The sequence below is a fragment of the Vanessa tameamea genome, chromosome 8, assembly GCF_037043105.1.
Source record: "Vanessa tameamea isolate UH-Manoa-2023 chromosome 8, ilVanTame1 primary haplotype, whole genome shotgun sequence".
NCBI classification, from domain to species: Eukaryota; Metazoa; Arthropoda; class Insecta; order Lepidoptera; family Nymphalidae; genus Vanessa; species Vanessa tameamea.
The window spans coordinates 3,082,380-3,096,445 of NC_087316.1; the positions used below are offsets into that span (position 1 = coordinate 3,082,380).

Here is a 14,066-nt window from a genome sequence, read left to right on the forward strand (position 1 = left end):
GTTGTCCAATATGTTGTGCATAGATAGCTCTTTAAAAAACGTACTAATCTTAATTAATGATTTTGTATGAAGGTGAGCTGCTCAACAACTAGCAAGTTCCGTTGAACGAACACATTGAAATTCCTATATATTCCTAAATAATGTTATAATGTGAACGTGAATTGGTTTATTTGTTTGTTTGTTACGCTTTAACGTCTTAATTACTCAACCGATCATTTTTAAAAGAGACGTTGTCAGGGGTACTGAAAAGGACAGAATATCTACACCAACCCTACCTGTCAAACTACTGTTAATACAAATTATTATTAAAACAAAAAAGCACACGATATAAATAAAATGACTTCAAAGTTAGATGCCGAGATGGCCCAATGGTTGGAACGCATCGATCCTAACCGATGATTGCGAGTTCAAGACACATGCACTGAGGAAACCTGCATGTGTCTAATTTCAATGAAATTCTACCACGTGAGTATACGCACTGGAGCAGCGTGGTGGAATAAGGTCTAAAACTTTTCTTTAAAGGCTAAGTGGGATATCTACAGGCTGTTACTTTTACATTAATTTATACAAATGTTGCATTCGAGAAAACGATCAATTCATATATCTTAACATCGCACGGCCATGCTTAATTGCACTTTGAATTACAGATTAGAGATAATCAGGTTGACAGACATTGTCGTTTGGCAGCCCGATTGTCTCGATACTACGTCGAACGAGTTGTTACGAAACTGTAAATATATAGGTATATTATATTTTATAATCACTAAAATAAGAGCTCTTGACCGAATTTCTGCAGCCAATCTCAAGTACCCAACTGTGCAGTAATATTCCAATGGGACGGTAATCTAACACAAATTGTACGAGATTAGACATCGGACCAACTCGCGACTTTACGCGCTTTCCAAGGCGTGTTGCAATACTAAATCTTTTTTTTTTTTTGCTGACGCAGGGTAAATCTTCATAGATACCCGACTCCTGGGGGGGATGTCGGGTTATGTGAGATTTCTACTCACTAAAAACCACGACTCAGGAGGGCGAAGAATGGTCTCGCCCTCCCCGCACCCCTCGCTGGTGCGTACACCGACAGTTCGAGGCCATAACCGGACTGCCGTCCTCCTCTCGGCCGTATGAAACGGATGCATGAGACCCCCATCTCACGCACCCACGGCCGGTGCTATACTAAATCTAGGCCGCTAAGAATATCTTTTCAGAAAAACTCATCATAAGCAAACTAAAAATATGGCGATATTACAAATCTATTTATTATGCAATAATATTATATATCAAAAATACGCTTTTATTTTACCTATCTTTCTACTTATATTGTTTAATAATATGCAATGGAGTTTTTATTCCTAATGGAATGTTTTAATAAACAATAATAATAAATATTGGACAACATCACATACATTACTCTGATCCCAATGTAAGTAGCTAAAGCACTTGTGTTATGGGAAATCAGAAGTAACGACGGTACCACAAACACCCAGACCCAAGACAACATAGAAAACTAATGAACTTTTTCTACATCGACTTGGCCAGGAATCGGACTCGGGACCTCGGAGTGGCGTACCCATGAAAACCGGTGTACACACTACTCGACGACCTCCGTGGACCTCGTTGTAATGAACACCGAAGAGTTGTGTCCATGCGGATGCGGATTTTAAATGACGGCATCATTCAGTTATTTAATTTTTTTGAATTTATACAAATAATTTAAAAACTATATCATTGGGAGTATACAATAAAATAATGCTTAGGAGAGGAGAGTATTGACTAAGTTTATAAAGTGTATTTTGTTAAAAAACATTTGATAAACGTGCAAGTCGCAAGTGTTTAACTGACCTACCGATTGCCCTGCAATCACTACAGTTTTTTATCTTATAATATATACTCTATTCCAACCATAAAAGCAGAAAAGACAAGTAAGCAACATTTGACAGCAAATTGACGCGATATCATTGGTCGAGAGCTTGATTAATCTATGATATTCACTATGGATTTCCAAAAAAATGGGCGTCGACAAAACTGTTGTCGAAATTTTGGAAGTAAAATTAAAATAGAAATAAGTAATTAAGTGTAATAGTGTTGTATTATAAATAAAGATATATTGATCATAAAGTCTTAGTAGTGCACAAAATAGCTGAGTTATTAGACAATCGTATGAAATACATAAACAATAAACCTTAGGTATGTTTATCTTTCTTCAATTGGAATAGGCTATATATACACACATTTAACAGATGAATGATGATATTGAAACAATGTATCTATTACACAAATTAGTCACGCTCTGCTGCGAAAATTGTTTACGAACAAAGGGAGGTTCCTACGAATGGGCTAGATGCAAATACTCAATTGCGTAGTTACGATTATAACGCATACATTTTTTAATTGGTCACAGAAATTACATAATTGCTCTGGACTTATGTTCGTATTATCGATATAATTACGGTCATAAATAATACAGTTAGTTGTTATACGAGTCTCTCGGTTGTGTTTTCTTAAGGTTTTTTAATAGAATTATCAAAGGAAAGTACCTACATTAACTACGGATTAGGATTTTTATTTTCTAGACTATGTAGGTAGGTAACAAATTAACGGTATATTTTGGTACCAGTAAATATTATTATTTTTAAATAATATATATTATTATTAAATATAAATATATATGAATATAAATATAAACATAAATATAAATATAATAATTAAAATCAATATATATAAAGTTTTTTCACTGTCTGCCTTTCCATAATACATTAGTTTAATCTTTGGAATTGGAACAATTTAGCCTATGTGACCGACACTTTCTACATTAGAGATAAAACAATATATTACAATAAATAGGTATTCATTAATTATTATTGGTTTATAATTATCGTTTTTTATTCTTTCTGCTTAATGGGGGATATTTGTTTAATTGTTAGAATTATTAATACTTATAACTTCAATTTTTTCATAACACATGAATTAAATATATTTAATAATTACAACATAATTATACAATAAACTTAAATTAAATATAAAATTTATTAAAATACAAATGTATTTTATTCAAGTAAACTTTACTTTAAGGTATTTTTTAATTTCGAATAGCAGCCTCCGGCGAGAAGAAATGGCAACTCGCAAATAAGCATCAATTTAGTTCCCATTCAATGAATTAGACAAATATTATAATTAAAACATCAACAAACGTCTAAATGTCGTATCTATTTCTTTATATACATAATTACCTACTCAATTTAACTTTAAAGAAAACAATTGCTTAAAAGTTTGTAGGGATTTTTTTATAAATACATTATTTAAAATCTTCTAAATTCGTATAGGTATATATGGATGTATAAAGAAACCATTTAACAGCTTTTAAAAAACAATTTAAAACTGCCGACTGTATTATGTAGATGACACCTAGGTGGTCTCGTTTAACATTTCTCACGAAAATTCCAGTCAGAAAAAAAACACGTTTCCAGAATCATGAATTCTTAAAAGGTCCGAAACAGGAGAACACTAATAAAACCTTATCTGTAGCTACTTATTGACTTCATATATATTAGATATATTTTAATTATTTATTTTTCTACGACAAATCATCTTCGTATATATTTAGAGTTATATAATTAACAGTTTCAGCCCTTTTAGCTCTAGGCTGACATTGAATTTATTAAAAATAAAATGTTAATCATAGGTTTGTTAAGTCATGTACCAAATAAGAACACCAAAAGTCAAGCTAAGTTTAATATAAAACAAACCAACATTATCCACTATGGTGACGTGCGGCGTTTACTGTGTATTTTATGAAAAGGCGGTATCTACCCAGAGGGGAAATGCATGAAGTCTTTATAAATACCGGGTAAGGATATATAATACTTAGGTATAACAATCATCATAGATTTCCATTAGAAGTCGAAGGCAAAAAAATAGTTTAAATGTTAGATAATTGTGAAAAGGACACGATCGATTGATAGAGAGTAAAATATATGTTTAATTCTACAAATAAACAAACTGAAGCGGGCTAATCACCTTGTTTATAATAAGTATCTACTGGACTATAACTAAAACCAATATTAATAAAAAGATAAATTACGATTCTTATCTTAATATTAATATGAATTAAATATACATTTATTTTTATACAAATGTGATATTTTCAGAATCTAGCATAGATAAACATAAATCATGACTCCTTTTTGTTTTACCGTAGTCGAGTAATAATAATGACGACTAATGACTTAAAGTAATCTCGCGACAGTGTGATATAATTCACCGAAACATAACAATTAAGTTATATGATCAACAAAAAAATATATAGGTATATAAATATATACATATATAAATATAAATAGAGAAAGATTTTTTCGAAGAAACGCAATTTGAACGAACACGGATAACAGCGTCAGAGGCCGAACTTCAATTGAAGGGATTATTGTGCATTGTTTGAGCAGAGATACGATCTAGTTTCGCGCGATGACATCAACCACTATCTCATTAATATTTGAACTTCTCATTTTATTGTTAATTAACTGATTTATTCCGATTAAATTTCTTTTTTTTTGATTGATATACAGATAATTATTTTAATATGTCATATTTTGATCCATGATGTATCTCACCATGAGTAGTCTCATTAAGTTTCAATGAAATATTAAAGTGACTTGCGTACAAAGGCAGAAGACAGATACTGTTTCCCCTTTTTGACACCCTGACTGGCTTTATATAGTTACCTAAATAGGTATATTACCTATATGATTCACTATATATTTAGTTAGAAACATACCTAAGCAATATTTATATACGTAGGTAAATAGGTAAGTATTAATTGTAATAAAATAATTTTGCATACGCCTATATTATTTTAATTTTGACAAGTTGTTGGTAGGTGTAATTTTTCGTTTACCGAATTGTATCTGTGGTGAAAAATAAATTCCAATTTGATCATACAACCTGTTTGGTATTTTAAACACACAGGTAGTTCAAGGGCGAAACTGCTTATTAAATACAGTAACTTCATTATCTCATTCTGATAGATACCAGTGTTCCATTCATAACATACATTAACAATAGACCTTCATCGATATCTGCGCCCACGCATCCGAGATTCAATTGGGGCCGATCACCTGCCAAATATAAAGGCGGGTGGAAAGCTCGGGTACAACGCTAAATACGAAGGCTTCGACGCCCGCCGCCATTAGTCCGAAACCGGCCAATCAGAACCGACGGGCGTGGCCGTGCGCACGCGCCGCCCGACTGTCCTCGCCGTGTCAGTGTATACGCAGCTGTCGTTGCATCACTACGCGTTTTGTTGTCCTAACTTTTTCAATTATGAACTTTTTTTGATCATTGCGACTGTTTCTTGAACTATTTCTCATTTTACAGAACTGTTTTTGTGATTATATTTTGGCTGTTGTAATGTTTTTGTGAAGTGACTTTACGAGTGACATTTCTGAGGTTTTAATTAAGCATACAAAGATGATGATGGATCAGGCACACTTCGGAGAATATCTTCTGAGGCAGCAAATGTTGCACGCCGCGTCTCTGAGTAGTCTACGTAAGTAATATATTTCTTTGGTCAATTGTATTTGAAACAAGTGTTATTAATAATCTTTTATGACTTAAAATCAGTAACGACGTTAAGCTTAATATGACACATATTGCTTACAATTAAATAAACCTAATTTATAAACAAATTAATAAAATGAAAGTTTTATTGTATCATACTTATAAGTAAGTTTATTGATTTATATTGTAAAATTATGATAATATTGATATCAGGTAAAACTTCAGAATTCACATTTGTCTATGTGGGTATTTATACAATGCTCTTGTCGAAGAAATTTAATTATTTATTTAAATATTACACGGATAAGAAATATTTAAATTAAATATTATCGTATTAAATCGATAGAGAATCGTGTGCGCGTTGATGTCTTTTGAAGGAATGAAAAGTTATCTAAACATTATTTGGCGTGATGCAAAAACGACATAGGTTCATATTATATTATTATTAACAGCTTATATACATATAAATTTTAAGACAAGAAATATTATTTTCCAATTTAGTTTATTGAAGTCTAGCAATTTTGACGACGAAATCATACCAAACTTATTTACAGAAAAAAACAATGTTAGAACGTTTTGTTTTGAACTTAAAATAAATAATTGTAAATAATTGCTTAAAAAGACCTTCACTTAAAACATTCCAACCGACGTATCAACCGCAAAAGGTTGTAAGTAACTTACCTACGAATGCTTTTAAAGTATTAATGACTTATTTATGTAACTGAATTAATGTGTTCAATTTGTTAATTCTTATTAGGAGTAACGTTTGAAACGGTGTTAAATATGTCAATCAAGATAATTTTTTTCACCTAGTTATTTTAACTAATTAATAAATTTACACTTATAGTAATTAGTAAACTCAGTAGCTGATATGCTTCCGGATTTCTTCTTTGTAGAACCTACACCTTGAGTTGCCATACGTTTATAAAATAAAAATTATGTATATCATTTTGATCTTTACCAATTTCTATATTTTGCCGTAGCATTAGGAGTTAAATAAATTATTTATTTATTTTAAATTAAGCAAAAGATGCGGTGTTTTGGATTTTTAATATTTCATCTAGGTTATTTATTAAAAATTATTACATATATGTATGTTACAATTATAATTAAAATAAGATGACTACATAGTGTTAGATACTAATAACAAAATCATTAGATAAAACATAATACTTCTATCGAATGAAATCAAGAAGATTAACTTAAATTTATATTATTGAAAATAGTAATACAATTATTTTAAAATATAACAATATTTTTCACGACACAATAAACTACTGTACTAACTTTTCCTAGAATCAGTCCAGTTGCTTCGGCTTCATTGCGTAACAAATTTTCGCATTTTTAACGTTACAGTTTATAAGTAATGTTATTTTATCACCGACAATGAAGATATTTATTGAAATCGTCAGTTATTTAAATAACAAACTTTACAATTGTTATATTACACATTGATATACTTGAAAGTTTATGGAGCCTTGATATTTCTATTGCGTCTATAAAATTAAATACCATGAAATGCTTAAACAATGTTTTAAAACATAATTAAAGTTTTTTAAATTTATAACTTGTATTAAACTCATTTTGAGCTGTAGAAGGAACAGGATGAAAAGTCGCGTAAATAGTCATATTTGACAGATATACAACAATATTTATAGCTTAGATATATGGTCATAACATATAGTAATAGTATACTTATTTAATAAACAGTTGCGTGTGTTAACAACCTATGACAATATGAACCTCGCGTGGACTAAGATGAACACTATATTTACCTTCTTTTATTTAGTGACAAGCTTTATTTAACTGTAATTGTGTGCGGGTCGAAGCAAATGAATTTTAAACAATATCTACACAAACATGCAAAAAATTGTTACTAGTGACAACATAATTAAACAATATAAATTTTAGTATAGGTACTTATGAATCAAATAAAAACTTATTTTTTAGAAAGATCGTTATAATCTTAATTTGAATGTTGTATGCGCCGAGATGGCCCAGTGGGTAGAACGCGTGTATCTTAACCAATGATTTCGGGTTCAAACCCAGGCAGGCATCACTGAATTTTCATGTGCTTAATTTGTGTTTATAATTCATCTCGTGCTCGGCGGTGAAGGAAAACATCGTGAGGAAACCTGCATGTGTCTAATTTCAACGATATTCTGCCACATGTGTATTCCGCCAACCCGCATTGGAGCAGCGTGGTGGAATATGCTCCAAACCTTCTCCTCAAAGGGAGAGGAGGCCTTTAGCCCAGCAGTGGGAAATTTACAGGCTGCTAATGCAAAATGCAAATAAATTATTATTGTTTAGTTATAATTTCTACTTCACTTTACAATAATATAGTATTTTTAAGTAAGCAGTAAGCTTATCTAAAGTACCTACCTACCTTTCAAATTATATAACAATATAGTTATATTTAAATCTTTTTATTAAACACATCAATAGGCTAAACCGGCCTTAATATCGGTCAATATATCTAGCAAAATAAATTTAGTGTCTGTTGCGTTCTGAAATGGATAGGTTTCATTGTAGTTTAATATGAAGTAAGCATATTAAGAAAATTACCTTTGCATTAGGAAAATGAATTGCGGTACGCGAACATGATCAACTAAAGAACGAACTTAAGATCAGCCTTATGAGTTAGAGATAATATAAGAACATAATAAACATTATTAGAGATATTAATATGTATATAAAATATTAAGTATTAAATATTTAGTATATGTAATATATAAGTATATAGCGTAGGAGCAATCCTGTTAATCTCGAGATATATTATTATAAATAAAAATAATCATATAAATTAACATCAGTAATTTTGAGAGATTTGAACGGATACATATCCGGAGACCTTAAGGTCCACGTGTTCTATCCACGTGGTCAGACACGTCTATTTAAAATTATTATAACACGTGAATATAACATTCCTAAGAATATGTCGAGACAAGTGGTACTTTTCTAAGACGATTTACGAATAACTAAAACGCAAATATTCTCTATGAATCGTACCAATCCTGTGTAAGTATTAACAAAAATGAACTCGCAAGCGATCATAAGTCTCTCGTATAAACACTATAAGTGATGCGATTAACAATTTTATTCGTTTTATTCACTCATATTAATATTAGTATTTTATTGCTAACGGATACTTGATGAGACACGACTTGATTAAAGACACCGCTTGATTGCAATTACGAAATATAAGGCCTCTTATACAAGTATAAAATAACACAAGTTTATATCTTATTGACTTAGTAATAAGAACTTTAATGGAATGCACAAATATGTCCGTAATAATGTACACTACAATATTGCATATTACATTATACTCTCGATAAAATTAAATGAATGGATATAGGGAGTATATTGTAATATGTTACGCATTCCAAATTTAAATGTTTTAAAAGAAATATATTGTACAATTTTTGTTCAAACAATTAAATTAAATGTATTCATAGTTTTTGCTGTATATACCTATGATAATATTTGAATAGATTTTAGTTTATTACAAATTATTTAATTAAATTAAGATATTAATATGTATGATTGTTACGTTTTAGGTATTCCATTTATTATTATATATTCTAGTATTGTACATATATTAATATAGTAACTGTGCCCCGCGGCTTTTCCTCGTGAAATTTCGATTGAAATGAAAGTACCCGTTTCATACATACTAACAACAATTTAAAAATATCTGGTTTACATATAACATAATATTCATATTGTTTGCCCGTGAATCCAAATTGCGATTTGAGAAACTCTGCTAGCCTTCTTATCACTATTAGTCGCGCGAATGAATTGTAGCATTTTTTTTTTATTTCATTACCCGTGCACTTATTTAAGTACTTAAGGTATTATATATATAAATGTAACACTGCAATAGATATCTTTGACAACTACATGTATGTTATTAAGAGAATTTAATTAATATCACCTGTGAGACTGGATTAATTCTTGCATTTGAATTTGACTCGCATTCGTTATGACAAACTAGTAATTAGGTATACTAAACTTGAATTATTTCTACAGAAATCTGTAATGAAATAATGTAACGGTTCGTTTTGTAATTCAATTTTAAATTAAAGTGATTAAGAACAATAAAATATCAATCATACTTTACGTATGAAATATTGAAACTTTGATTAATTTATTGTTATCAAAATCAAACTAATTGTGATGTCATATTTATTATTTTATAATTAATTATGTATGTTTTAAATTACAAATAGAAATGCCGTTTAATGTTTTAACTTTAATAGGTACTAGGGGCGCGCAATTGCCAAAACAAAATGAATAAGTTAACCGAAACTACTGTAATAATAATGCACTTCGAATGTGTTACGGATAAACAAGCAAGCCTGCGGTTTTACTCGCTTCTATACTTACAACTATGAATTTAAAAAAAACAAAACAGCGGAAAGCAACTCCATTGAGTTTTTATTAAAATGTTTCATATGTAAAGTATTACAAAACTCTTTGAAGTCGCTGGCGTTGAATGTAATATATACTCGTACGTACTGACGTAATTAACAATTGCAAATTAAACTTCATATGGCCACGTAAATGAATTAGCCATTGCAAATTCAATTAAATATATATATGGTCTTCGAATTAATGTAGTTTAAAAAAAGTTACTTATAGGACGACATACAAAAATAGCTGTCAACTACAACGGCGGAATTTATGTTTAATTTATTACGAAATTAATGGCAAAGTCGCAAAAAATATCTCATGAATATTTTTACAGTATTATTTTTATGTGTATTTATTGCGTATTAAATATTAAATAGCGTATAATTTTCAGAGCACCGTGTTGGCGCAGACGCAGAACCGCCCGCGTGTGAGGCGCGGCTTCTCAACGGCGATCTCTGGAGACGTTTCCATGATATCGGCACTGAGATGATTATCACTAAAGGAGGAAGGTACGTAATATATTTTGTATTTAATTTGTACTTATTTTACAGAAAAAAGATCGTCAAGTAAAGCGACTTATAACAAAATGAGTGTTGAAATAGTATGTTTTTTGTTTACAAATATAACCAGTAATCAAGATTTTTTTAATATCTTTTCTTATTAAATACTTTTGAAATTTCAATACAATGATACAATATGAATAAAAATGAGTCAAATATTATCATGTTTAACAATATTTGTTAAGATAAGTATAAATAAATAATTAAATTTTGTTATTCTTCATTATAATAATAATACTTTTGAAATGTTCCTACATTTACATTTAGGCCTTCTCGTGAGTTAATACGCGTCAAATCTAGCACTAATTTTAACTCAAGGAGAAGTTAAACGTTACTTTTAGGTTCATTTAACAAAATGTGTTGTCTTTAAATGAATATGTTTTAAATCTAAAGCCAAAATAAAACAAAAAAGATTTACAAGTATACCTCATATTTTCAATAATTTAGCATATGAGAATGCATTCATGCATATAATATTTTGTTGTTTTTTATTTTTATTGTAATGTACATATATAGTTATACCTAAGTATATATAGTAACGACTCCCTGGACATTATGTACCTACGTATCTACGCTATATTAAAATTGAGACGTTTGTAATTTCATTTGACATAAAACTACTTATACAATAGTAAACAGTATAAGGGACCAAAAATAAACTAATAATCTTTCTATTATCAAACATTATGTATTATAGTAACATTTTTATAGCCATAAAACGACCCTAGATCCCGTAGGAAATTAAATGGGATATTTGTCGAAATAGTTTTCTGTAATTGCTAAGCAAGCTGCTCATCTGCCATAAATTTATATAAAGCAACAAAAACTTAACGAAAAACCATTAGGGCTGCCGAATCTGACGCGAGGCTTGTTAACGAATAATTCGGGTCCGGCCGGGACCTCCGTCATAGACAAAACAAACAGCTGCCTGTATAGCAATTTGTGCATTTCTCTAAATGGCCGAGCACAAATTATACCTTATTATAAGCTTGTTTGCTTTACGAGTGTACCCCTTCAATTATTTTTTTTCGTCATCAATAATGTGAAACGAAGATTCGAGTTTGAGCAGTGAAGAAATTACACGTTCGTGCCGGCCTCAGCGCCTCGGCCGTTTCCTGCTCTCGGCTCAACGACTGCCACGCGATTTTCTCACTCCCTATTAGGCATCCGACTCTTCATTAAGGTCAAAGAAGCTTTGCTTTAAAATAAAAATAACTTCGCATCAAACAATGTCAGACCATATTTAAGATCAAAATAATTCATTTTTCAAAAATCTTAATTGAATTATTTAAATAGATTGACTGACCCGAATATATCTATTTTAATATATTACGTTAATGAACTTACGGGGCTAGTTGCAGCCGATTTCATTCAAGCGTGCTTTTTGCGAACGCGTAATTAGGAACGATCATCTCCGCGCCTGTCATCTCCTACACTTTTTTATTGAACGCGAACAGGACCACCGTGCGGTTGGCCAGTATTTCGATAATTTACCGCTTTATCCAGACGTTAGTGAATCTCGTTAACTGCCCGCACCGGTCTAAAGGTCACTTTTGTTTGTTTTGTACTAATGAAGCCGCGCGAGAGGCCGGGGGCGCGCCGGCGCCGGTCCTGGCGCCATAGGAATCGAAATGGGTCAAAATATTTAATTTATTTCTCGTATTGAAGGCTAGTTGCGTCCGCGTGCTGGCGGTAATTGAGTTATTTCACACTAGCACACTTTTCGTGGTTGAGAAACACTACAAATTGGTAAGGCTCGGAGCTTTTAGCGCTCGTTCGAATGAGTTCTTTATCCCGAGATAGAGAAGTAGGGTCGCTTCCTAAATGGAAAGCGCAAATAGAGAGCGCTGGGCGGTTCGTTTGTGCAAGCGCGATCGGGTGGCAGGTATATAGCTAAGTTAACACCTGCCACATTCGGCCGCCATGCGCTCGCTCTATGTATTACAGAGGATTTGTAGCTATTCCCATAAGTCTTCCACCTGCGACTGCTAATTATAAGAACAAACAAAGAGCTCACCAATCCAACATCGTATGCTCCATGTTACCTTCTCATTAGTACAAGGTTTTTTGAGTAATTTTACTAATAAAACATATACGACTCTTTGAGTGAAACGTACTTTAAAGTTTTATTAGATCATGAAATTTAAAATAAATAAACATTCCGGCTCCTAATAACAAACCACAGAATATACAAAAGTGACATGTTACATTTGCTCGCTATTCGAAGATAATACAATCCCTAATAATCGTCGTACAAATAAACAAATACTGTTTAGGATAGAATAGGTCATTTGTTTTTTCTCGAAACCGAAATATGACAAATGGGCGAGGCGCGCCGCCGCGGATCGCTCGCGTGTCGTCGCGCAGACCTCCCGCCATTTTAAAAACAAACAGACAACATAAAAACTCGTTATTTATTCTCGTGTTATTCCGAAGGGAAGGGCGCGCCCGAATTCGCTTGAAAAAATCATAACTTATAATTAAAAACGTCTGAGGTCTTGCGTTCGTGTTTTCTTTAATGTGAAATCTTATGTCGCGACTGAACCGGCGCGGCGCGGCGGGACCGTCAATCACGTGGGATTTTATCGTCGCTTCTATGGAGCTTATGAGATTTGAGATATGTGATCGTATCAGTCATATCCACGATTTCACATCGCGGATGAACGTAGCTCCGTCCCGGCGCTTATTTTAACAGAAATACCGATTAATTGATTCGATCTGTGTCGTAATTAAAATGGGTGATTAGAGCGCGGGGAGCGGCGCCGGCGCCTCAAAGCGTCTCAGCCAGCATTCCTTTTGTTTTACCACGGGTCGTTTGTCGCCTGCATGATGCGTGGGTCGCACTCGGTCTCGCTCTGGGGCAAGGGGCGGCACGATGGAGTGAGCGAGAGGTGCGCGGGCGCCGACCTCCTGCGGTGCCGCCGGCCGCCCGCCGCGCGCCCCGCCCAGCCTCGCAACACTAATAATCAGATTATGACAGCCCGAGTCTCAACCGCTTCCCCTGTACTCCACTCATCACTCTTCACTGTCTCCTGAAAATTTGACAGCAGTATTTCACTTATCCAATCACTGCAATAGCTAAGATCACGAGATAGCAGTTCCATATGGGAAACGTCATGATAAATATCTCGTTTACAATTCCGTGTCGTCTGACATCTTATTCGTATCTAATATGAAAATACCAATCCTAAGAGATAAAATAAAAAAGCGTTCAATACATTAATATAGATTGCACAACGTTTTGTAAGTATTTAAAAACAGCTTTGAAAATAAAATACTCACATCTTAATAAAGTACTCAATAAAAAAAAAAACCTTTATTTTACTTCGCGCAATTACTATCAAATCGAAATATCCGTAAAACGAAGTTATTTGTATGACTCAAATTTGATTGAAAACGTTTAGTGTAATAAAGGCATTGGTGACGTAAGAGATTGTGTCGTTAAATGAAAAAGCGTAACGTCATTGTAAGTAATGGTAAAGTCTGAATCGAAGGGTCGAAGGGATTTGGAATCCGAAGCACGCGCCGCGA

At 32.4% G+C, this 14,066-nt stretch overlaps 1 protein-coding gene across 1 annotated transcript in view; it reads left to right on the forward strand.

Moving 5' to 3' along the window:
• The first annotated feature begins 5,276 nt into the window (after positions 1–5,276).
• Positions 5,277–14,066, forward strand: part of LOC113396240 (T-box transcription factor TBX6-like) — a 30,717-nt gene continuing 21,927 nt past the window's right edge. Inside the window, exons 1-2 of the mRNA XM_026634114.2 lie at positions 5,277–5,545; positions 10,367–10,484. Of these exons, the coding sequence (XP_026489899.2) occupies positions 5,467–5,545; positions 10,367–10,484 (197 nt within the window). The 5' untranslated portion in view covers positions 5,277–5,466. The remainder of the gene's footprint in view (positions 5,546–10,366; positions 10,485–14,066) is intronic.